The 25,503-nt window shown below is 41.2% G+C and overlaps 1 protein-coding gene across 1 annotated transcript in view; it reads left to right on the plus strand.

Annotated features, from left to right (window-relative positions):
• LOC138946533 (macrophage mannose receptor 1-like) overlaps positions 1 to 25,503 on the plus strand; it is an 86,806-nt gene that overhangs the window by 13,668 nt on the left and 47,635 nt on the right. Inside the window, exons 3-19 of the mRNA XM_070317975.1 lie at positions 4,606 to 4,766; positions 6,224 to 6,354; positions 7,159 to 7,277; positions 9,221 to 9,317; positions 10,004 to 10,136; positions 10,716 to 10,804; positions 11,394 to 11,500; positions 14,074 to 14,200; positions 15,946 to 16,028; positions 16,582 to 16,713; positions 17,068 to 17,178; positions 18,476 to 18,634; positions 19,179 to 19,264; positions 20,346 to 20,508; positions 21,858 to 21,899; positions 22,978 to 23,151; positions 24,969 to 25,085. Coding sequence (XP_070174076.1) covers positions 4,606 to 4,766; positions 6,224 to 6,354; positions 7,159 to 7,277; positions 9,221 to 9,317; positions 10,004 to 10,136; positions 10,716 to 10,804; positions 11,394 to 11,500; positions 14,074 to 14,200; positions 15,946 to 16,028; positions 16,582 to 16,713; positions 17,068 to 17,178; positions 18,476 to 18,634; positions 19,179 to 19,264; positions 20,346 to 20,508; positions 21,858 to 21,899; positions 22,978 to 23,151; positions 24,969 to 25,085 — 2,031 coding nt within the window. The remainder of the gene's footprint in view (positions 1 to 4,605; positions 4,767 to 6,223; positions 6,355 to 7,158; positions 7,278 to 9,220; positions 9,318 to 10,003; positions 10,137 to 10,715; positions 10,805 to 11,393; positions 11,501 to 14,073; positions 14,201 to 15,945; positions 16,029 to 16,581; positions 16,714 to 17,067; positions 17,179 to 18,475; positions 18,635 to 19,178; positions 19,265 to 20,345; positions 20,509 to 21,857; positions 21,900 to 22,977; positions 23,152 to 24,968; positions 25,086 to 25,503) is intronic.

The raw sequence follows: 25,503 nt of genomic DNA on the forward strand, positions 1-25,503 counted from the left end.
CATTGCACAAAACTACTACCATCACAGAACTACTCCAGCACCTAAAAAATAAGGACCATTCCACATTGCACATATTTCCACTATCACAAGTTATGAGAACAGTAATGGAATGCAGTGAAAGGACTAAGTAACAAAAGAACCCCCCCCCCCCCCATCTGAGTGACTTATATACCAACATTTTATTTCTTATTTTCAGCACAGGTATAGGAAAAATCATGAACCAAAATGTTATTTATTTTCTAATTTAACATTTGTTTTACAAATGTGACCATGGTCTTTCAAACATAGTGACATTAAACATTGTTATGTTAAAAAAAAAAAAAGCGTTTGTGCACAAATCAGAAAATACATTGTACATTTTACCTACAGGCCAAACAGTGTCTGTGGCAAAGGACCCAGCAAGTTGCACTGATCTATATTTTTAGATCAGTGGCAAGTTGTCAAGAACAGGCGCTTGCATTTGGATGTGTCCATTGACAGTAGGTTTGCTTGTGATCAATCAGAATAATGTGGGAATAAAAATGTATGACAGTTTGGTATGATGACATGTAATTCACATATGCTGAAATGTAATATTATTCATGATATAATATTATTATGGCTGTTGCCATTACCATGTACCCCAAGAAAGGTTTAATGTTATGTAAATCAAAATACCAAAATCAAGCACCTATTAATCTGGTCTACGGCGCGGGAAGATTGAGGCCTTCGTAAACGTTCAACGTTGGCCAATAATGATTTTAACAATGTTGTGTCGTTTTGTATTATGTTTTATTTTGTTGATCAATTGATAAATATGTCTTCCCAACATATCACAAATCAAACAGAAATAAAGTCTTAGAGAACTACAATAATTATTGTTGCCGTCAAAACCTTGCAAGGCCTCAACCGTTCTCACGAGATCAGTTACATTTTTTTTCTCTCTCTCTCTCTCTCTCTCTCTCTCTCTCTCTCTCTCTCTCTCTCTCTCTCTCTCTCTCTCTCTCTCTCTCTCTCTCTCTCTCTGTCTGTATGTATGTCTTTGTCTGTGTCTCCCTCTGAGTCTCTCCGCTTCTGTCTTTCTATGTCTGTCTCTGTCTATGTGTGTGTGTGTGTCTCTCTCTCTCTCTCTCTCTCTCTCTCTCGCTCTCTCCCCCTCTCTCTCGCTCTCGCTTTCTCTCTCCCATCTGACTTGGCACACAGGTCAAAGCAGAGGTTAACTTGAGTGCACGTGTACCTAGCAGGAGGGGGATGATTTCTTGAATTAGCTGAGGGCGGTGAACATGTGTCTCAAAGCAGAGGTTAACTTGAGTGCACGTGTACCTAGCAGGAGGAGGGGGGTGGGGTGATTTCTTGAATTAGCTGAGGGCGGTGAACAAGTGTCGTTGTTTGCCGTTGTCATGAGAACAGTTACTTCTGTTTTGTTTCGCTTTTTCCTCCAAATTTGTGCATTTTCACAACAGGCTTTTCTGTTTCATCTCTCATACATGGTGTCAATTGGAAAAAAAACCCGGAACAAAACAGAAGTAACTTATCTCGTGAGAACGGTAGTGCACTAGGTTTGGGAAAAACACGACAGTACCTTATCTCTTTCAACCCGTATGGGGCCCTTCAACATGTGACAGACTGACAAAATTAATGCACCGAACCCATTTGGTTCTTCGAGAGAATTTTTCCGTGAAAACCTTTTCAGTGCCTCAGGGTCAGCTCAGGGTCAGCTCAGGGCCAGTGTCATAAGAGCCTACACGTGTGGCCGAACGAAGCCATGTTAACGGAAGGGATATAAGACCGTTTTCAGCGGATTTTCACACTGCTAAAACCTGACTTTCTTGCAGTTGCTTTGTCTGCAATGCCTTAGAACTCTACAAATAGTTAAGTTTTTCGCGTTTGTGTTGTAATTTGCAAGCAAACATCGTACATAGTAAAGTTAATCGACGTTGCTACAATTTGTAAAAACTAGGGCATTACCTGATACCAATTTTTTTTATATAAATACCATGCTGTTTTCAAATACAGCGTTTTGATATTCACTTCAATATAATTGTAAATAACAATCAAGAAATAACGAAGTCTTTTAACCACAATTTCCCAGATATTTACACTTTTCATTTTTTTCAATTCACACCACAAAACATACACTTCGCCTTTTGCTATTCAGTCTCAAGTCTAAATAATAATAGTATAAATCATAACTAATTTTCTTCACACCATCATAGACATAATCTTGCTTCACATGTTCTTTGTACGATCGTTGGTTTTCACAATAAATATTGCATTACTGTACTTGTCTTCTTTTTCTTTAACAATGTCTTTTCAAAAACAAAACTCAAAGACCACACAAGCTATTGCAACCTACTCCTATCTCTCGTCTCTCTTCCAGGGTACAATGGTACCTAAGACTTACATTCAAATGCTTACATTTCCATGCTACCTACATTGTCAAAATACCAATAATTATTCAAAACAAATGTTAACTACTACCTAACTTCATTTCAGACCCACACCCATTATTATACACACATTTCACATTTAAACCATTAGTCGGCCCCCCTGTCGATATTTATCGACTAATGTCCTTGTTAGCAGTTACGTTTAGCTCACAGTCGTTCAAGTAGTCTTGGAAGAAATAGTTGCTGAATGCTCAACGGACGAATTCAAGTTATGGGTCATTCGAGACAGCAAGGAGTAGCAAATAACCAAAGGGAAGTAAATACATACGACATGTGTTATGGAGTTAGCGAGAGTTATACGGAACCAATCTCCTGGCACCTGAGAGAATTACAAGCATTAACATGAACAAGCGACTTTCATCCTCTCTCTCTCACACACATACACACACACACACACACACACACACACACACACACATACACACACACACACACACACATACACACACACACACATACACATACACACACACACACATACACACACGCACGCACGCACACCCCCCCCCTACACACACACAAAGACTATTTCGTCAACGTACTTTAAAGAGTACATTGTGTTCTTGAACTTTATTGTGCTAATCGATAATAAATTAACTGCTTTTCTCGGTCATGCGGAAGGGTACGCTGTTACAGCATGACAGTAGATAGTGTAGTGATACCACGGTCATGAGACCACGCACAGTTCTGTTATCTTTCATTGATAAATACAATATATATATATATATGCCAAAGTGTGCTGGCTTGCACACGTGGCGAAATTTCATTCGGCAGGTCGGAGCGGCGGTGATCTTGAGTTTCGATGTGCATATCGTCGAAAGGACACTATTCACAGAAAATGCACATCGGACCTGTTTCGCGACACAGGTTATCAATAGAAATATTTGCCTCATTGGTTAAAAGGGGTACAACTCTTCCATATCCCATGAAAACCCCGACCGAGATATCCGGCAAAGGTGTTTTACAGTTAGAAACTTGACATTTTCATGGTAAACCCCTAAACAAAATTACTTCATTCCTATTGTTCTCTTGTTACGTTTGTTTATGTGATCTTTATGGTTTTTTAAATTTTTTCTTGTAGTATCATTTTAATGTATTCAATAGTTAAAACGAGCGAACGAACGAACGAACGAAGGAACGGACGGACGAACGAACTAACGAACGAACTAAGTCACGGACGGAAGGACATTCAACCAAACAACTACACAAACAAACAAACAAACAAACACCTAAACAACACACCCAATTAAAAGTTTTGGAGGTGACAGTACATTTTCTTTCCGTTTGTACTGACCTTCTTTCTCTGTCTCTCCCCGTCCCCGACTCCCCTCTCCCTACTACCCCCCCCCCCCCCCCACCGCCTGTTTGTTCTTTCATCTGTCGACCTCTAGTGATAATCGTAAAAGGATGTGAGAAGGTATGTGTGGTGTATCTACCCAAAGCTTGATCCAACACGATTCTCGCGTGTCAAAGGAGCTTTTTCTTGAGATAACAGATTCGTTCTTCCTTTTCATCGGCACACATCTTACTGCCCTGGTCATCTCCTTAAGTCAAGACACATTCATCAAGACACATTCGTCAAGACACATTCGTCAAGACACTTTCGTCAAGACACATTCTGCAAGACACATTCGTCAAGACACAGTCTACAAGACACATTCGTCAAGACACAGTCTACAAGACATATTCGTCAAGACATATTCGTCATGACACATTCGTCATGACACTTTCGTCAAGACACATTCGTCATGACACTTTCGTCAAGACACATTCGTCAAGACACATTCGTCAAAACACATTCGTCAAGACACTTTCGTCAAGACCATCTCCCGGAAGACTTTTCACATTATCTGAATTCCAGCTCCTGGCGTAGCCACAAGCAACCATAACAAGTACTTGAGGCTCAACATTCTCGCCATGACTTCAAACCCTTTGTACTTCTTGTAGCCTGTCGACGACGTGTTGCTTTTGGAAAGATTGAAATGCAGGCCTATTGTCTGTAACTCTAAAGTATGGCGTTCAATAATACCCTAAATTCATGTTTGAGTGTCAGGAATCGAACCTAGTGTATAAGAGGGAGGGGCTTCCAAACTATGCCAAGGGTACAGGTGCTGGACAGGGCTGATTTCAGTCTTTTGTTTCATAATTCCAAAGCTCTTATTTCTGTTTGTTACAGCGTCCAGCCAGGTGTGTCCGTTTGGCTGGCTGGAGAGACCGGGCAGTGACACGTGCTACCTGCTGTCCGCGGATTCTACCAAGTACAAGTTTCCCGACGCTGTGGACAAGTGTGGCGCTTATCAGGGAGAGGTCCTCATCTTCAACAGTACTGCTGAGCAGGTAAAACAACTACAACAAGAGCAACAAGTAGTGCAAGAAAAAGGACACGGTGAACAACAACAAGAACAAAAACAAGAACACGAACAACAAGAACAAGAACCAAAAAGATCAACAACAACAACAACAACAACAACAACAACAACAACAACAACAACAACAACAACAACAACAACAACAACAACAACAACAACAACAACAATCTGATACAGATATACAGATATACTTAAAATGTTTCGAATAAAAGAATCGAAACTCGAAATACCGGCTGATTATTCTGACTGTTGTTTATAAATGTACACATATTACATCAAAAACAAGAAAAGATTATCAAATGTATTATTTTGAGACCTGCTTATTATTATTATTATAAGTATTTGCTTGTTGCAACCCTCAAATATGCGGATACCGGCACGGTTGGCCTAGTGGTAAGGCGTCCGCCCCGTGATCGGGAGGTCGTGGGTTCGAACCCCGGCCGGGTCATACCTAAGACTTTAAAATTGACAATCTAGTGGCTGCTCCGCCTGGCGTCTGACATTATGGGGTTAGTGCTAGGACTGGTTGGTCTGTGACTGGGTGAGACATGAAGCCTAGCTGTGCTGCGACTTCTGTCTTGTGTGTGGCGCACGTTATATGTCAAAGCAGCACCGCCCTGATTTGGCCCTTCGTGATCGGCTGGGCGTTAAGCAAACAAACAAACAAACAAAAATCAGCGTTGGAACTTTTGATACCAACCCATCTAAGTCAGTTAGTCATTGTCCGCCTGTAAGACTGTCTCTTTTGTAAACGGTGAACAATAGTAACGAAAGCATATGAGTCAAATTGAATCGGAAGCGTTGGAATTATATTGCCTTTTCTTCGTTCATTGGAGCAAATAAAAGACTCCGCATTAGGAGTTCTTTACCGCATAGGCGTTGATTTTGAATCAGTATAACTTCTAGTTTCAAAGCACAAGAAGTCCACGGTATGCGAATTCCGCAATGTTTCCTGCAGTGCATTGCTCGCGCCAATTTTGTGATGTTTCTTTTTCTTCTTCTCTTCTTGTTCGTTCATGAACTGAAACTCCCACGTTCACTCATGTTTTGCACGAGTGGATTTTTACGTGTATGACTGTTTTAACCCCGCCATTAAGGCAGCATAGTAAAATTATTACGCCGATTTCGGGGGAAGCATGCTGGGTATTTTATTGTTTCCATAACCCACTGAACTCTGACATGGATTACAGGATCTTTTTCGTTCGCACTTGGTCTTGTGCTTGCGTGTACACACGAAGGGGGATAAGGCACTAGCAGGTCTGCACATAAGATGACCTGGGAGATCGGATAATCTCCACCCTTAACCCACCAGGCGGCCGCGGCCGGGATTTGAACTCAAGACCTTCCGATTAGGAGGCTTGTGTCTTATCCACTACGCCACTGCGCCCGTCAGTGGTGTTTGATAAATTGAACTTTTGCTTTCAGACGTGGGTGCTGAAGCAGCTTCTAAGTATATCGTATGCATACTCAGCTCCTCGAGCTTGGTGGCTGGGACTGCAATACACAAATAACAAATACCAGTGGCTGGGTGGCGCACAGGCACAGGCCGATCAAATGTGAGTATCCTTCGGAATGAGTGAATCTTGATCAACCGACAAAAATAGATTTGTTGTTGAGAAAGGACAGGAAAAACGCATTTTTGTGTGGCAAGAAAGCAAGGTTTACTGACTTCAACTAATGCAACGATTTCATATTTCCAGAAATATGTTGCTTCTCTTCTTTCTCTTAGCTGAAAAAAAGTTGTTTTACAACAAATACAAATGTTACTGTCCACTGCTTGTGACATACACCATCACCAGTGATCGTTTGCTTTGTAAACTGGCATTGCCGAGTAGAAAAGACAGAAAACATAAATATCATAAAACAACTAGGTCATTTGTTTAGGCCTAAAAAAAAAAAATAGGTGTGGTTACGGTAACCCGACCTACCCTATTTTTAGGGGCCGATCCTATAACTTTTTATTACATTTGTCACAAAAAAAAAAGAACGAGTGCAAAAAACGCAATGAAAGCGAAAGCGCCCGAGTCGCACACTTATTTCCCTGTCAAGTAGGTTTAATTTGTACACATTAGAAAAAAAAGTTAAAAAAAAAAAGTGATTGCCTACCTACCTACCCTATTTTTTTTGGCTATGTTACCGTAACCACACCTATTTTTTTTTGGCCTTAGCTAGAGTCCCGTCAAACTTAAGTCAGGTACAATAACATGTAGATAACTCTATCTTCTGACGAAAAACAGCAATAAATAAACTGTAATTCAGACCGGAGAATACCCAACTTAAAGAAGTCAAGATTTAGAGGAAGATGTGACTGCTTCGTTGTAAGGCTTGACATTGCATGATTGTCTGACTGTGTGTGACAGACCGTGGCGCGATGGTAAGCCTTCTCACGCCGCCGGTCAGTGCTACGTCATCCAGAACCAGACAGCGGTCAGCTCGGACTGCGCAGCTTGGAATAACGTCATGTGCACACGTCCTAAAAGTGAGCATTCACTTGGCACTCCTTCCAGACTGACTGACATACGGACAGACAGACGGGCATACATACATACATACATACATACATACATACATACATACATACATACATACATACATACATACATACATACATACATTCATACATACATACATACATACATACATACATACATACATACATACATACATACATCAGTGATGTACATTTTTCTAGCAGCCTTTAGGACAATTGTCCTGAAGACTGAAAATCAATAGGACACAGTGTCCTGAGATTGCAATTTCAATAGGACAAAAACACGACTCGTAAAACCGCATTTAAAAAGATTTTTCAGTTTAAATTCTTCCACCTTTCGCGACTGTCATGACTAGATACTCAAAGGATTGAATCACATTTCAAAGTTATTTGAACAGTTGTCGGGGTTTTTTCACTGCCCATCTGTCGACAATGTTTTTCAGGTAGGCATCTGACCGTTCTGCGGGTCCCTCAAGTTTTGCTTTCAGGATCATGTCCTGGGTTTTGACACACAATCGGTTTCTTCGAGCCGTGCACACCAAGTTCTGTGCACTGAATCCTCTCTCAATGATTTATTGCTGAGCCAATGAATGCACTCGAGGCACCATATGGGTTCGGTTTTCTTTTTTTCTTCTTGATCCAACTTGAGGATAAATTAATTCAAAGAATCAGATCCCATATGGTGCCTCGTTCACTCAACAAACTGGTCACACGCAGTGCATACTTTCGCTTGGCAAAACCGAAACCAGCTTTCCTCACGCAGTGTTTACTTTCGCTTGGCAAAACCGAAACAAGCTTTCCTCTTGAAAATTGAACAGTCCGCATGTCCGCTTCATTGTCAAAAACGATCGGACCCTTGACCACTTCTTCTGTAGGTTAATCGGACCTGTGTCCTGCAGGGGTTAAAGCTATAGGTCCTGGGGAAATTGGATCGGTCAGAGACCGGAGACCGACTAAAATGTACATCACTGATACATACATACATACATACATACATACATATCAGAGGATTTTATTCACTGACGAAACAATATGTGACCCTCCACCACGAAATGAGTCGCATGTCACCTCGCGCGGTTCTGCGCTAGGCTTAATATAAGTCCGGGGAGTATCTGGTAACAGTGTGAGGGTCACATTAGTCACAGGCTTATAACTCAAACAGTTTGAGCTCTTTTCCAAAACGGGTTTCACCACTAAATAGAGCATAAAAAACTCTTTAGAAAAATGTAAAAATATGAAAATCATGCAAACGTGACATGCGACTCATTCCGTGGTGGATGATCACATATGACAGGCAACATAATCAGCGAATATAGCTTTGGAAAGAGTGACATGCACACACCACTTTCATAAACACAAGACTATAGCATGGAACGTAGATACGACTAATGGACGAATCGACCATGCATAGCACACCCGCGCACGCGCGCACACACACACACACACACACACACACACACACACACACACACAAACACACACACACACACACACACACACACACACACACACAACGAGTCATACACACCTATTAATGCACAGAGTAGGTTCGGCTGGGAGTCTTACTGTTTTGCTTTTCACGCGTTGCAGACAGACAGACAGACAGACAGACAGACAGGCACACAGGCAGACAAACAGACAGACACAGACAGACAACAGACGAGGAGAAAGGCAGTTGGGCAGATACACAGTCAGATATATACAGACACGCACGCAGGCACGCAGAAACACACAGCCACACTGCCTCATTCTCTACCATGCTCATCTCTTCGCAAATTGACGATAAAAACAGATTGTAGCAGCAGACAATCACAATTATACCTCATCCCGAAGAAGGCAGTAACGTGTCGAAATATTGATTATAGATATAAACGTACCTAACCTGGTTACTGGTGTGTTTTCTTTTTATTTCAATTGATCTTTTTCCTCAGGTTTACCGTTGTCATGTGAAGTTGACAACCTGTGGACATACATCAACGGTTCGTGCTTCAAGACGTTTAACGATTCTCGCAGCTGGGAAGACGCGAAGTAAGACAAAAAGCTGCTCTCATTTATGACTTGTCATAAAGTCATTTACGTTTCAAAGTTTAGGTTGGCAATTTCTACACGCAGAAACGTACAACAGACATAACACAGTCTCATTTGCAAGAAAACAATGAAAATGTACTCACCTGAAACACGAAAAATAAAAAATGAAACATAAATATTGTTCCTGTTTCTGGTGAGTTTATGTACATTGTTATCTTGTTCTTGTTCTTCTCGCCTGCAGTCTCTTAATTGTTTCTATTCTGCTCTCATTCGGTGAGATTTATTGTGCATTGAGCGATTTTGGCATGTTGACAATTCCGGCAATATTCAGCTCTAGTTTCCCAAATTCAAGGAATCTGTTTCAAGTTCTCAAAGGAAGAGATCCGTGGAAAAGTGTTGTGACTGAAACAAAATCGTGATGTAAAGCGATGGTTTAGAAAGTATATTGAATCCGTAGACCTTATTCTCAAACTCAGTGGAAATTGATTTATAATCATCAGGCCATGGACGTCTACTTGACATTTATCGATTTTGACACTTCTAGTTCAAAAGTATTTCGTTTCATCAGGATTTTGCTTCAGTTCGCACACAAAATAAAACTAATCTCACGGCCATGTAATTTACTGCTTATGAAATCGTTATACCAGCCCAGCGGTCTGATTATGAACTGTGTTCATTGTTGACAGGAGCTTGTGTGAACTTCAAGACGCCCACCTGGCCACCGTGACCACATTCATGGAACATTCATACCTGTGGGACGCAGCCAGAAACACCGCCCCTCCCTCTAAAGTCTGGACAGGACTGACCGTTCAACAACAGGTATGCCGTTTGTTAGAATTCTGTGTGTGTGTGTGTGTGGAGGGGGGGGGGGGGGGGTTAGGGTGGGTGTATGTGTGAGTGTGGGGGGATGTGTATGTGTATGTGTATGTGTTTGTGTGTGAGAGTGCGTATGTGTGTCTGAATGAGGGAGGGGGGTTGTGTACGTGTGTGTGTGTGTGGAGGGGGGGGGACAGAACAGACCGTTCAACAACAGGTATGTCGTTTGTTAGAAATATCTGTGTGTGTGTGTGTGTGTGTGTGTGTATGTATGTGTGTGTGTGTGTCTGTGTGTGCTTAATTGTGCGGTGTGTGTGTGTGTTTGTGTGTGTGTTCTTATTACATGTATCACTAGTTATTTGCCGCAAAACCTGGTCACTCCACTACAAAAATCGATCGATTAATTTTCTTGAAAGTGTTTCGTTTTGTCTAGAACTTAAACGATCCATAAACTCACCTTTAGAGATCTAAATTCTCGGTGTTGAAACTGACACACACTGTTTTCTGTTTTGGATTTGTGCTGATAGTTGTGTTGCAGTTACCGTGGTGGTAATGTAGTCCAGATGTTGTGCCTGTGTGCAGGCTGGTCGGTTGGCGCTGGTGTGGGTGGACGGAACGGGGCTGGACACAAGTCCAGTCTACTGGGATGACAGCCAGCCGGGACAGCTCGGGTGAGTGTCGTGTGGTTGTCAGACATACATTAGCGTATAAACAAAGAATGTTTTGCCAAGTTGTAGTTGTTGTTGTTGCTGCGGTGGGAATCGGGGCTAAGGTGCACACAGCGGACATGAGTGCCACTCAAACGGGTGGAACTCAGCCGCTGGATGGAATTGGTTGCAATTAAAATGTGTTGTGACTTCAACAACCAGACCCCGCGGCTGGGTTCCATCAGCCGCTTCTTTGTGTACCTCTCAGTCCTGCTTTCTCCTTCACAATGAAGGCTCACAATGAAGGCTCACAATGAAGGCTCACAGGCAACAGGACCCCCTCCCCCCCTGGATCCGGCCCTGGTGTTGTATTGTATTGTATTGTATTGTATTGTATGGTATTGTATTGTATTGTATTGCATTGTATTGCATTGTATTGCATTGTATTGTATTGTATTGTATTGTATTGAATTGTATTGTATTGTATTGTATTGTATTGTATTGTATTGTATTGTACTGTATGCTATCGTTTTATTTGCCAAGTTCTTGTTAATCTCTGGGGGTTCTATATTTTGCCTGCTTTATGCTTGTATTTTTTGGTATTGTTGTTCAGGGTGGGGAAAAGCATGGTGATAGACGGTACCGTTCAGAGGCGCCTCAAGTCGTGGTTTTTGGCCAACAATACCGACCTTCATCACTACACCTGTCAGAAACCACAGGGTCAGTTTCTTCTATTTAAATATATACGATACCAAACAAATAGTTAATGACGGTAAAGTTGTATACACGCCTTGGTTTTTGGCCAACAATACCGACCTTCATCACTACATCTGTCAGAAACCACAGGGTCAGTTTTATTCCACTTTTTTCTGCCTTATTTGACTTAACTCCTGTCGTGTTTGCTCTAAAAGTTGTATATTATACTCTGTCAAATTACTTTCCAAAGTGTATATTTGAGAAAGAAGATCTTTTTCTTTTCTGTTATTTTCCTTTTTTTTATATGAGGAATATGAAATGCATCCACCTCTTATTTCCATCAATAACATCTCAAAAAACAACTGATCATCAATCAATAACTGTAAATCATCATCGTCAATCAAACCAATATTATCCACATTATAAACAGGTAAAGCATATTGTATCTTTACATCAACAATAACCTTCTTCACTATATTTACAAATTCCATATCTGTCAACAGTGAATTATTAAACTTCCAAAAGGGTCTATTACGTTTAACAACATCAGTTCTAAAACTTACACCAACAATTGAGTGATCAGAATAATAACCTGGTGTAATATCCGCTTTCACAATCTCAAAACCTAACTGCTCTGACACAAGGAAGTAATCAAGTCTGCTTCGCTGTGAACTATGAAACCGCCTCCATGTATACTGTCTCACATTAGCATGTAAGGCTCTATATATGTCAATGAGATCATACTGCTCCATAAAATCAACAACTTTTCTCCTACTATTGACTTTATAAGATTTGGCCGGGTAGTTTGTATCGACATTGGGGTTTATAACAACATTCCAATCGCCTCCGATAATAATTAACTCATTATCCATCTGCACAATTATCTCAAACAGTTTATCAAAAAAGGCAGGACAATCAGCATTACTTGGGCCATAAACATTTGCAAGGGTCAGACGTTTTTTTAAAAACTCAATATCAATCAAAACATACCTTCCATCATCATCTTTGACAATATTATGATCAACATTATTTTTAAACAATATAGCAACACCTCTACTTGCAGAATCATTACCAGCAACAATACATTCATAGCCCCACTGTGACCTAATCACATTTTCTTGGTGGCTTTTCCAGTGCGTTTCCTGTAGTAAGAAAACATTTCCATTCTGCTGTCTTAAAAAATCAAACACATCTTTCTTTTTCTTGAAGTCTCCAAGTCCATTTACATTAAAGGAACACATTTTTAACTCTTCATGGACTACCATTGTGATCAAACACAAAAACCATTATACTTTTTCATCCAAATAACAATATTGATCAAGCGCAAAAAGTGTATTGTAGGCCTTCCTTTTGAGAGAAGGGGGCATGGAGTACAGCAAAAACAGGGTCTCACAAGCAAACAGGCAGGAGACATGGCAAAAGCATCAACTTGGGTGTCACAGTGTAGCTCCTGTAAGCATGCATTGTACAAAAAGAAGTCCTGACCACATTCAACACAAATACACGCATTACATGAGTGGAGCATCAAGTAAAAACATCCGCATGGCTCGTATTGTGCTATCAACACTAACAGTGACTTTAACCAAAGACATGCATGAAAGCAGCCATTTCTCACAAATCGAGCAGAAGAGCACAGCAACTGCAGCCGTGCAGGTCGAGGCAGTAAAGCGATAACACTAGGACCAGGAGTTTTAAAAAATTGTAAACATTGGGAGACAGCACACAAAAACAGTAGTGACATACAACCAAACTCTGGACAATACATCAGCGAACAAACAGAACCATTACACATATTCGACACAGGCATGAGAAATATAGAACCATACATCCAGCATAGTGATGATAATAGACACAGCATAGAAACGCGACCACCAGCTCAACACACTAACAGGGGCACGAAGGGGGGGCAAACAACATGACACGAATACCAAACAACAGAGAGAACAAGCAAAAACGGAACAGAAGTTACAACATAAACTGAAAACAAAACACATACTATTCTTGTGGGTCTTTCGCTAAGAACCACGTGTCCAGGTAGGTCCAATTTGCTCGAGTTCAAGTGACAATAAACAAAGTTTGTCAGTGCTCCGACAGTCCGCCGACTAGCACAGTACACATTCCCAGCTGGGTTGAGCACGGGCAGCTGATTGGCTTAGGAAGGTCATGTGAATTAGTTCATTTGCATGTACGACACGCTGAACACATTCTTGTACAACAATGGTTTTCTCAATGTGTGTCAAATGTCATATTTTGATCAAAAGTACACCGGCACGGTTGGCCTAGTGGTAAGGCGTCCGCCCCGTAATCGGGAGGTCGTGGGTTCGCACCCCGGCCGGGTCATACCTAAGACTTTAAAATTGGCAATCTAGTGGCTGCTCCTCCTGACATGGGGTTAGTGCTAGGACTGGTTGGTCCGGTGTCAGAATAATGTGACTGGGTGAGACACGAAGCCTGTGTTGCGACTTCTGTCTTGTGTGTGGCGCACGTTATATGTCAAAGCAGCACCGCCCTGATATGGCCCTTCGTGGTCGGCTGGGCGTTAAACAAACAAACAAAAAATCAAAAGTACAACTAACGTATCTGCTCGTCGTGTACAGGTGTGTGTGAGGACGGGTGGCTGACACATCAAAGTAAGTGCTTCAAGATCTTCGACATGGACGTGGCGTGGACTTACGCCAACCTCGTGTGCAGTACTGTCGGTGGGCAGCTCATCAACTTGGCTTCGTAAGTACATGGCACGACATTGTATAAAAACATTACACAATTGTTTGGGGTTCTCGTCATCGTTTTGTACTTTGAACAGCATTGTGTGGTTTTGAATTTGTTCATTGTTATCCTCTTCCTGTTTTTTTGAGTGATTTATAACATACGACATCACCGTGAAAACGTTGTCTTATCAGACATGTTTTTGAGCACCTCACAGGGAAATACTCATTTCTTAAAGTAACCCAAACAAATTACCAACCAACTTATCTGTGCAATTGTTTTGTAACAAAGACCTTGAAAAGAAAATTGAAAAGCCTTGACAAGAAACTTATCTTGAATTTCGTGGTATCTCTTCCCTTGAGGGTCAAGAACAGCAGCGTACCATGGGTGCGTGGAGGGCATTACAACTCAGTCTGAAAATCTGTGACAACCATCACTTTTCTGGGAATTAAAAAAAAAATTCTTCCATTGAACTCTTTGAAGATTTCTTTTCTTGCAGCAATTTCCTTGTCTGATCAAATTGATGGGATTCTGGCTTCAGGCATAGCTTTATGCATCGCTGCTGTACGCCGTGTTGTCCAAAGCTCCTGAAGTCATCGTCATTCGTTAGGCCAAATAAAAATAAATGTTGGTTTAGGGTAACTCGACCGACCCCATTTTTTTCCCTCCGACCCTAACACTTTTTTTTTCATTTCTCAAAAAAACCCAACTTTTGGCATATTTTGCGAACCATACCGATCGTAAGGGAAGTAACCTCCTTTAAAATCGACTAAATTTAAGAGAAAACAAGTCGCGTAAGGCGAAAGTTACTACATTTAGTCAAGCTGTGGAACTCACAGAATGAAACTGAACGTAGTCCGCCGCTAGTGCAAAAGGCAGTGAAAGTGACGAGCCTGTTTGGCGCGGTAGCGATTGCGCTGTGCTCTACTGTACCTCTCTTCGTTTTAACTTTCTGAGCGTGTTTTTAATCCAAACATATCATATCTGTATGTTTTTGGAATCAGGAACCGACAAGGAATAAGATGAAATAGTTTTTAAAACGATTTCGGAAATTTAATTTTGATCATAATTTTTATATTTTTAATTTTCAGAGCTTGTTTTTAATCCAAATATAACATATGTATATGTTTTTGGAATCAGAAAATAACGAAGAATAAGATGAAATTGCTTTTGGATCGTTTAATAAAAAAATTATTTTAATTAGAAGTTTCTGATTTTTAATGACCAAACTCACTCATTAGTTTTTAAGCCACCAAGCTGAAATGCAGTACCAAACCCCGGCCTTTGTCGAAGATTGCTTTGCCAAAATTTCAATCAATTTAATTGAAAAATGAGGGTGTGACAGTGCCGCCTCAACTTGTACAAAAAACCGGATATGACGTCATCAAAGGTATTTATCGAAAAAAAGAAAAAAACGTCCGGGGATATTATACCGAGGAACTCTCATGTCAAATTTCATAAAGATCGGCCGAGTAGTTTAGTCTGAATCGCTCTACACACAGACACAGACACAGACACAGACACAGACACACACACACACACACACACACACACACACATACACCACGACTCTCGTCTCGATTCCCCCCTCTATGTTAAAACATTTAGTCAAAACGTGACTAAATGTAAAAAAGCCGACCTACCGAACTTATTTTTTTGGGTCACGTTACCCGAAACCAACATATATTTTTGTTTGGCCTAATGGCAACTATCCCGTTACCAGAAGCACGTTCACAGATTTTTTGTGTTTGCCATTTTTTCAGACCGTCAGATCAGCAGTTCATTCAGCGCTACGTCCCAGAAATCAAGGCCACAGGCCACGACAGCTTCTGGATTGGCATCAGTGGTGAGTTTGCCAGTTCCTTCTTGTTTTCGTCCCCTTCAACCTCACATGTTCGTGTAATGTTTATTTAATTTTCTTCTATCTATTTATCTATCTAGTTGGTTTATCAAATCGTCGATTGAGTATTTTTTTTATTTGCCTATGTATTTATTTATATATTTTTTTAATTTTCTTTTTATTTTTGACGTATTTAGTTATATATTTATTTAAATGTTTCACTTGTTGATGGACTGACATCATTGATTGATCGATTGATTGATTGATTGATTGTTTTTTTCTTTCTGTCTTTCTTTCGTTTTTGTCTTTATATATTGATTGATTTGCCTTCTAATAGATTTGTGTTTTTAGTTTCAGATCAATATTTGCCGTTTTGCAATAGCATGAGAAGTTGTGAATTGTGGTTTACCTGTTGCAAGGTATACTTGTCAGTCTCCATGGTCGATACGAGTATCTGACTTCCTGATGACTGGTAGAGTCCAATCAAACAGTTCTTCGAGTATTTTTGTCAAATGCTTACACTTCTGCATGATTCAGTACTAAAATACTGTCTGCACAGATGACGGTAATGACAACGGCCCCTTCAAGTGGACAGACGGAACAGTGGTTGTGAACGCTGCTTCCCACTGGGCTGTCGACCCCCCTCCCAACAACACAGCCGGGTCAAGGGACTGCGGTTTTATCGATACAAGTAAGTTCGGTTAAGTCAACTTTAGTATCTTAAACAAGAATCATTTTAATAGTGATACGACACTCTTCAAGCGTAACGCCATAGCACGTCAAGTAGCTGAATTCAAGAGGATGGGAACGATATGGAACGAGAATAAGAAATGATACGGGGGTGGGGGGGGGGGGGGGGGGGGGTTGTGGTCGGCGGTGTGTGTGTGTGTGTGTGTGTGTGTGTGTGTGTGTGTGTGTGTGTGTGCGTTTGTGTGTATGTCACATGCAGCTGAAGTAATTCACCACACAATGTATTGCCTTACATAAATCTAGTTGTATTCAACTCCGTTACACCCATTACTTGCCCTTCTGTTTAACGTCACAGATGATGAGGAGGGCCGCTGGCAAATGACGTCATACTGTCTGCAGCAGCGAACCTTCGTGTGCACAATACCAGTCAATGTCCCTGTAAAACCTATGCCTATAACTCCAGCGCGTGAGTGTTTGTTTTATTGTTTGTTGCAAAGTAGATCAAGTATATATAAATACTAGAAGAGAAAAAGAGATCAAGGATCCAATTAAAAGTAGAAAAAAAGATTTAATTATCAGTGCTGGTATTTGGTGGACATGAGTTCTGGGCACCCCAAACTATGCGTACCCGCGTCCTGCAAGCTCTTGAAGCGCACACAAACAGACACAAAAAAGTACCAAATGTGACCCTCCACCACGGAATGAGTCGGATGTCACCTCGCGGGGTTCTGCGCTAGGCCTAATATACGTCCGGGGGGGGGGGGGGGGGGGTGTGTGTCAGGTATTAGTGTGAGGATCACCTTAGTCACAGGCTTATAACTCGAAAAGTTTGCGCTCTTTTCTAAAAACGGTTTTCACCACTGGATAGAGCATAATAAACTCTTTAAAGAAGTGTAAACATATGAAAAAAATCTTGTAAAGATGACATGCGACTCATTCCATGGTGGAGGGTCACAAATATGGAAGGGGCCCTGCGACGCTCTACACCTGGAAAGAGAGGGTGCGGGACGCACTACATTTCCGTTGACATTTTGTACCGTCAGTACCATTTTCAGAATATGTTCTACCGACGCATTAAGGGTTAATGTAAACGATATGGCTTTTTGTGAAGGCCTCAGAAATCGTGCAAAAGTCAGCATTACACCGACTGGGGCTAGAGCTCCAAAGATTATTATTTTGTCGGCGATGAATGGGCCGTTCAAAAGCAAGAACATGATTTGCCTACTAATAGATTTTTGTTTTCAGTTTCAGATCAATATTTGCCGTTTTGCAATAGCATGTGAAGTTGTGAATTGTGGTTTACCTGTTGCAAGGTATAGGCTACTTGTCAGTCTCCATGGTCGATACGAGTATCTGACTTCCTGAAGACTGGTAGAGTCCAATCAAACAGTTCTTCGAATATTTTTGTCAAATAGCTTGATATTTATCTTCGGATCCTCTAAAGTACCAAATTAAAGTTGGGGAGTTGCAAGAGGCAGACCACACACACACACACAGACACAGACACACACCCACACACCCACACACACCAACACACACACACATCCACCCACCCACCCACACACACTGCAAACACACTCCACCTGAAAACGTGAAACAAATTGACCATTGACCTGTTTCGTATGTCTATAAAGCAAAGCAATAGTTTCCAAAAATGAATATGACAAGCAAACGTGTTGTAATAGTTGTGCTTTTAGATACATTACTGTGATCTTATCGTCCGTATTACTCTAGAAATGTTCATCGGTGTGTCCTTTCAACAGCCTCCGGTCAGTGTGACAGTGGCTGGCGGCAGGCGACGGACAAGTGCTATTTCTTCTCGGACAAGGCGGTCAACTGGCAGGCCGCTAACCAAACCTGTGGTCAGCAAGGGGCGGTACTAGCGGTCATTAAGACAGAGGCTGACCAGACCTTTATCAACGGTACTATTGAGAGAGAGAGAGAGAGACAGAGAGAGAGAGAGAGAGAGAGAGAGAGAGAGAGAGAGAGACAGAGAGAGAGAGAGAGACAGAGACAGAGACAGAGAGAGAGACTAGAGTTTTTGTCGGGTACCTTAGTTTGACCCCTGTGTAACATTTTGAATTAAAAAAGTGAGCAAAATATCCCAAAATTACCTTTTAAGGCGTATACAGTTTGACTCAAAAGGCACTAAAAATGAATTAAGTTGAGGTACTAAAAGTGTCGCAACACGTTTATGACCAAGTGTATACTACAAAGAATATAATCGAAATGTGTGTGTCTTATATTCTATGCAAGACATATTACATAATAAACCTCATAAACGACATTGGTTTGTTTTTGTCGGCATATCTTCCAGACAAGAACTAGTCCACAAACGACTTGAACGACATCGGTTTGCTTATGTAGGTATATCTTATATTTTCATGAAATAAATATTACACAAAGAACCTAAACTACATTGGTTTGTTTATTTTGGATGGTCATAGTGTGTACCTTACCTTCCAGGTCACATGTCCAAAAATACGAACTACTGGTTTGGACTCAACGATGTTCTGAAGGAAGGAACCTGGGTGTGGGTGGATGGGAGTCAGGTATGTGCAAGATGTTTCCCGAAAGATAATAGCTAAGATTTAGATCAGCACTTTTCAGGACGTGTACTGGAACGTGTACGGGTAACGTCATCAAATCTAGTTTTTTACGTCACGCGTTTGCCAAGATCTGCAGTCTTAGTGGGAGCAAACAACGTATGCATTTGGAACATTGGAGAAGAAAGTGAGCCACGGGTGACGTAATAATATCTACACGTACACGTACAGGTCTTTGCTACACGTTCGACCATCTAGAACACTGTAATGTTTGCTCGCCCATGGCGTACTTGGTATCGTAGGCGTATTCAAACAAACCAAAACAAGACAAAGCGATGTTGCTGCGATACATAACAGAAAAAAAACTTTACCAATAACGATTCAAATGTACTTATCTGACAGTCAAGTTCTAGTTTACAGCAGAAAATGAGATAATCTGCTCAACAAAAGCAGCATCAGTTGTTACCTTTAATGTATTTATGTCATGTGACCTTGACCGAGCTGGTAAGGAATGAAAAGGTGGATAGGTCTCTGAACGAAAAACTGAATTTATTGGATTGGAACCGGGACCAACATTAACAATGAGAGAACTTGGCTCATAAATGTCATTGTTAGTGTATATAGGCTGAAATATAGCGCTTTTTGTCGTGGTACCCCTCAAAATGGACGCTAAATCCTCTCGTTATCTACTGCTCAAGCGCTCAACACCTGCATCAGTAGAACTGACATAACATAAGAGATACGCAAGACAGCAAAACAAAACTACCTGTTCTGGATAAATAAATGATTTGGCTTTCTTCTCGTATGTAAAAGTTGCCAAGCTGCGCCTATTCTGAATTTTTGTCGATTTTTTAATTGGTACCTGACGTTATTGTCAGGTCGATTTTGGGGGTACCCTCACTTCGGCGGCGGTCACGTGATACTTAAAACACAAATCTTTAATCCAAAAAGTGTGCCAGGTAGCCAAGTGAAGGGCCTTTAATGGCATATAAAGTTTGAAGAAAATGACACAAGAATGAATATTTTAGTTGGGGTACAAAAATGGGTGCAATCATTTTTTTGCTCAGTTTATATATGTACGTTTCAGTTAAGCCAGCCAATGTACTGGGCCAACTCCGAGCCTAACGGTCAAGGAGGGGAAGAGGACTGTGGGTCACTGTGGGGTACCCGGGGTACCGACATGCAGGGCCAGTGGAATGACGAGAACTGCAACAGACACCAGAACTACATCTGTCAGAAACCCCCCAACTGTAAGCATCTTGGTCTTTGGTTTTGGTCATGTGGTTCAGCGGTTGTTGTGTGTCCTCGCGCCCCCTAATTGGCGTAGAGGCGCGTCCCCCGGGTGGTGGATGGGGGAGCCTTCTCTATTAACTTCTGAGAGAAGGTCGCATCACTCTCGATGCCGTGAACCTAATTAGGATCTTTTTCTTGTTTCTTCTCTATTTCTGCCTCCCCAAAGTCCTTTTACTTTCCTTTTCTCACCCATAAAATTCTTCACTTATTACCCTTGTTAAGTGGTTCTTGTATAGAATATAGTCAATGTTTGTAAAGATTTTAGTCAAGCAGTATGTAAGAAATGTTTAGTCCTTTGTACTGGAAACTTGCATTCTCCCAGTAAGGTCATATATTGTACTACGTTGCAAGCCCCTGGAGCAATTTTTTGATTAGTGCTTTTGTGAACAAGAAACACTTAACAAGTGGCTCTATCCCATCTCCCCCCTTTCCCCTATCCCATCTCCCCCCTTTCCCTCATCGCGATATAACCTTCGTGGTTGAAAACGACGTTAAACACCAAATAAAGAAAAATGTTGTGTGTGAATTCTACCAGATAATATCCCCAGCTATACGCTGTTGTTTAATGTCACTATTTCGGAAAACAACAAGGTAGCTCTGTTTCACGTGGTCAGTGATACTGACAAGAGACCCGTTGTAGCTATGGCAGGTGGCCAGTGCGTCCTCGTGACGTTTGAAACAGTGTGAAATGACGTGATGATGTGTATTAAAAGTGAAATTGTTTTATTCAAAGTTGTTGTGTTGTGTAGCCCCTCACCTCCCCCCTCCCCCCCCCCCCCTCGTAAGTACCTTCCCGCTCCCCCACCAGAAATGTCGAATATTGTTATCTTATACACTGTTGTCACTGAAGTGTCTTTGCTCATATTTTTGGGTTTTATCTTTTTTATTGACCCACTATTATTTATTGTTCTTATTACTAAATAACGTAGAGCTTATATATAAATGAATGAAGGTAGCCTCCTACAAATTTCAAAAATTTGAGACACAAGTGAGGGATGTTTGTCACTGATGGTGGTTCTCTACCTTTTGGTTCTTGCAAAGGGAAGTAAATCATGTCATGTTCTCAAAGTCTTTTGGTGCAGTTCGCTCCCTTGAACCTTGTAGGCAAACGTTTTGGGATTTTTTTTAACCACCAAACACACAAAAGCAACAAGAACAAACAAACAATCAAAAAAGCAAGCGAACAGAAGGAAAGAAAGAAAGAAAGAATCAATGAAAGAAAGAAACCCACGACAAACAAAGAGAATACAGCTAGGACCCACACGACAGTTAATATTGTGTACTTTGGTTTCATTGTTTTTTGCAGACAGCAAGGTGACCACAGCCCCACCTACTGCAACACCAAAAGGTCATTTTATTGATGATTTCTTTAATTGTTGATTTTTGTTTTTGCTTTATGTTTATTACTCCCGTTTACAATTCGCTTAGGTAAACTAAGTTTATAAGTGTATCTTTTGGTCCAGAAAGTGATTGATTATATACAAGATGTGCCATACTGCCAAGTAGGGTTTTTTCTTCTGATAATAATGGTCAATTTGCATGCACAGACAGTTAATAAAACACGTAAAACCATTCATAAACATAGCTTCTTCTTCTTCTTCAGCGTTCCAGAAATTCTGGTGACGTGTGAGCTCGTTTGCCCATTTGGGTTCTTCACACTATATTCTGAGAGCATAGTCAGCTTTACTCCGCTTTCGTTGAGTAGGCATGCTGGGTATTTTCTTGTTTCCATAACCCACCGAACTCCGACATGGATTACAGGATGTTTTCCGTGCGCACTTGGTCTTGTGCTTGCGTGTACACACTTACTAGCAGGTCTGCACATAAGTTGACCTGGGAGAACGGAAAAATCTCCACTCTTAACCCACCAGGCGGCAGCGACCGGGATTCGAACTCACGATCTCCCGATTAGGAGGCCGACGTCTTACCACCGCACCACTGCGCCCGTCATAAACATAGCCGACTGTGAACCCTAAGAGAATCATTCAAGGATCAGGATCGGATTGGCCAACTTTGGCATTTTACGGAAAGGGTATAAATTATACTGGCCATATAACTGTAGCATTACTTCGTTGTTATCCATTACCGAGTTGTTACTTTTGCCGAGTTAATTAGTGTGTGAATTTGATTGTACCGTCAATACATGTCTATGTCTCGGCAGCGTCGGATGACAGTGTATGAAACTACATGCACTAACCGGACAAAAATGCTGTTCATCGAAGGGCTATATGTTCAGTTTGCTTGTCTATTTTTGAGGTTTTTAACTTTCGTTTCATGCTTAAGTCTTTTGCTAACATTTTGTTGTTGTATTTGTTGTCGTGGTTGTTGATGATGTTGGTAGTCGTTTTTAAATGTACCGTAAGTAATGCTCTTGTTAATAATGATACCTGAGTCTTGAGTCTTAAATGAAATATGTCGATTCACAGCCATCGTGTACAGCCAGAAGTGCGGCCCTAACTGGGAGGAGCGACCCAACTCGGACTTGTGCTACCAGTTCCACGACGAGGTCAAACGTCACGAGGACGCACTGGCCGCGTGCCAGAGCTACAACGGGTCTCTGGTCAGTATTACTGACCACGTGGAACAGAGCTATCTGGCAGGTAAGACTTTTTAATTGTTGTCAGGTTTTGACTTAACCAGTTTTCCGGTAGACTTGGAAACAAATCAAGAGTGGCAGTAGAGCTCTTTAAATAAAACTACTGGACAAATCTTCATGAATATTTACCGGAACATTGTTCAAAATGATATCCCAAGACATTCTTTTTCTCACTTAAAAAAAAAAAAATTGTTTTGATGATGTCATAACCGGCTTTTAAAAACACCTGAGGTGACGACCTCATGTTTCAATCAAACTGATTGACATGTTGTTCAAACAATCTTTGACCCGGTCTGGACTCCAGGATTGCATTTCAGCTTGGAAGCTTGAACATTAATGATTTGATTTGTACATTCAAATTCTTGGTACCCTTATTGAAATGTTGATAACAGAGTAAAAAATGATAGCATTTTATTGTATCTCATTTTCTGAATCCAAATCGATATAAATATATGTCGTGTTTACGTGTCCTGATGTCGTGTTTAAAATATGCTCACAATTAAGAAAATCGGTCCAAGGTTCGCATGCTTCCCAGACACCAGCGCGTCTCGGTCTTCGGGTTTTAGCTAGCCAATCCGTACTAGTCTCGGTGATGACTGATCCCGGGTTTTTAGTGTTGATCTTTTTGTTTCAGGCTGACAGACTAAATGTTTTGACATCGCTTTGCGCGTCTTATTTTGTTTTTAGGAGAAAGAAAGAGAGACAGTTCAGGTTGAGTCCACTGTAGGCAGCTCCATGACAATTTCCATAAAAATGTCCAGCAAAAAGAAAAAAATCTGTATGTTTTATTCAGATTATTAACAGCTATTGTGTTTTCAGCGTAGCAAAAGGGTCCGATATTTAGACGAGACAAGTATAATGCCGACGAGTCGAAGACGAGTCGCATTATACTTGTTCGAGTCTAAATATCGGACCCTATTGCTACGCTGAAAACACAATAGCGATTATATAGCTGTTATGACCTTGATTTGTTGTTCCAAACTTACAAAATGACAGTTTTTGCGTCGATGCGTTGATCTCAGGTTTTGATAGCAGACAAACTTCTTACGCGCATCATGTTCGCGCAGACATGCACACCGCTACACGCTTTCTGACTTTGGAAGAAAAACTGACTCCAAGTGCATTCGACTTCACAACACAGTTGTTGAAACAGCCTTTTAAGTTGTCAGTGTATGCTGTTGTCGATAGAAACATCGCCGTGGTACAGATGGGTGAACCGGAATCATGCGTCGGCCATTTTTCTCAATATGCTTTTGGATATTGAGTAAAATGGCCGACTTCCGCCGCATTATGCTTTGATGATCGGAAGAGACCATCCAATCACAGCCCCCGAATTCCCCCACGTGTTCATCAGAATAGCTATATAGAGTTGTATTGAATTGAATTGAATTGAATTGAACTGAACTGAATTGAATTGAATTGAATTGAATTGAATTGAATTGAATTAATTGGATTGGATTGGATTGGACTAGATTGGATTGGATTGAATTGAATTGAATTGAATCGAATCGAATCGAATCGAATCGAATCGAATATATTGGATTAGATTAGATTGGATTGGATTGGATTGGATTGAATAACCAGAAGTTACAGACCTGAGGCTGGGCAGCGCTCTGTATTGTCTTAGACATAGACTGCGCTGTGCAGAATGTGATTGTTTTGCTCAGAACGCGGTCGTTCTATTGTTGAGGGTTTTGTGTGTGACTAGAGCTAAAGCTTCCAGCTAAAAAAAAAAAAAATCTTTTTTTAAAATGTTTTTAAAAATATTTAGTTCTGTATACTTGTCCACTGTTATCTACATAATGTGCTCGTTGTGTCCAGGTCGTGTCCACTCTATGACGGTGTCCGGAGTGTGGCTGGGAGCCACTGACTCCAGCGTGGAGGGCGGATGGACATGGATCGACGGCTCTCCTTTCGCTTTCGTCAACTGGGCTCCTGGTCAGTGAAGTATATAATATGTACTTACCTCGTATATTGACCGCTGCTGTGTCATGGTTCGTTAGTCCCTTTCGTGTGTATGTTAAGCAAATAAATGTGTTTCGTAGTACCAATTCTGCATGAGATTTTTAATTAAGCGCCCCCCCCCCCCCCCCCACACACACACGCCCACACCTCCTCTTCACATCAATAATCAGCAAGGTAATTAATGTTTTGTGTGCTTCCTCAGTCTGAATCAGCTTTATCCATCATCAATTTGTCTGTGATATTGTTCACGTAGTCATTCTCTCTCTCTCTCTCTCGCTCTCTCTCTCCCTCTCTCTCTCTCTGTGTCTCTCTATCTCGCTCTCTCTCTCTCTCCCTCTCTTTCTCTCGCTCTCTGTCTCTCTCCCTCTCTCTCCCTCTCGCTCTCTCTCTC

Source organism: Littorina saxatilis, linkage group LG14 (assembly GCF_037325665.1).
Source record: "Littorina saxatilis isolate snail1 linkage group LG14, US_GU_Lsax_2.0, whole genome shotgun sequence".
NCBI classification, from domain to species: domain Eukaryota; kingdom Metazoa; phylum Mollusca; class Gastropoda; order Littorinimorpha; family Littorinidae; genus Littorina; species Littorina saxatilis.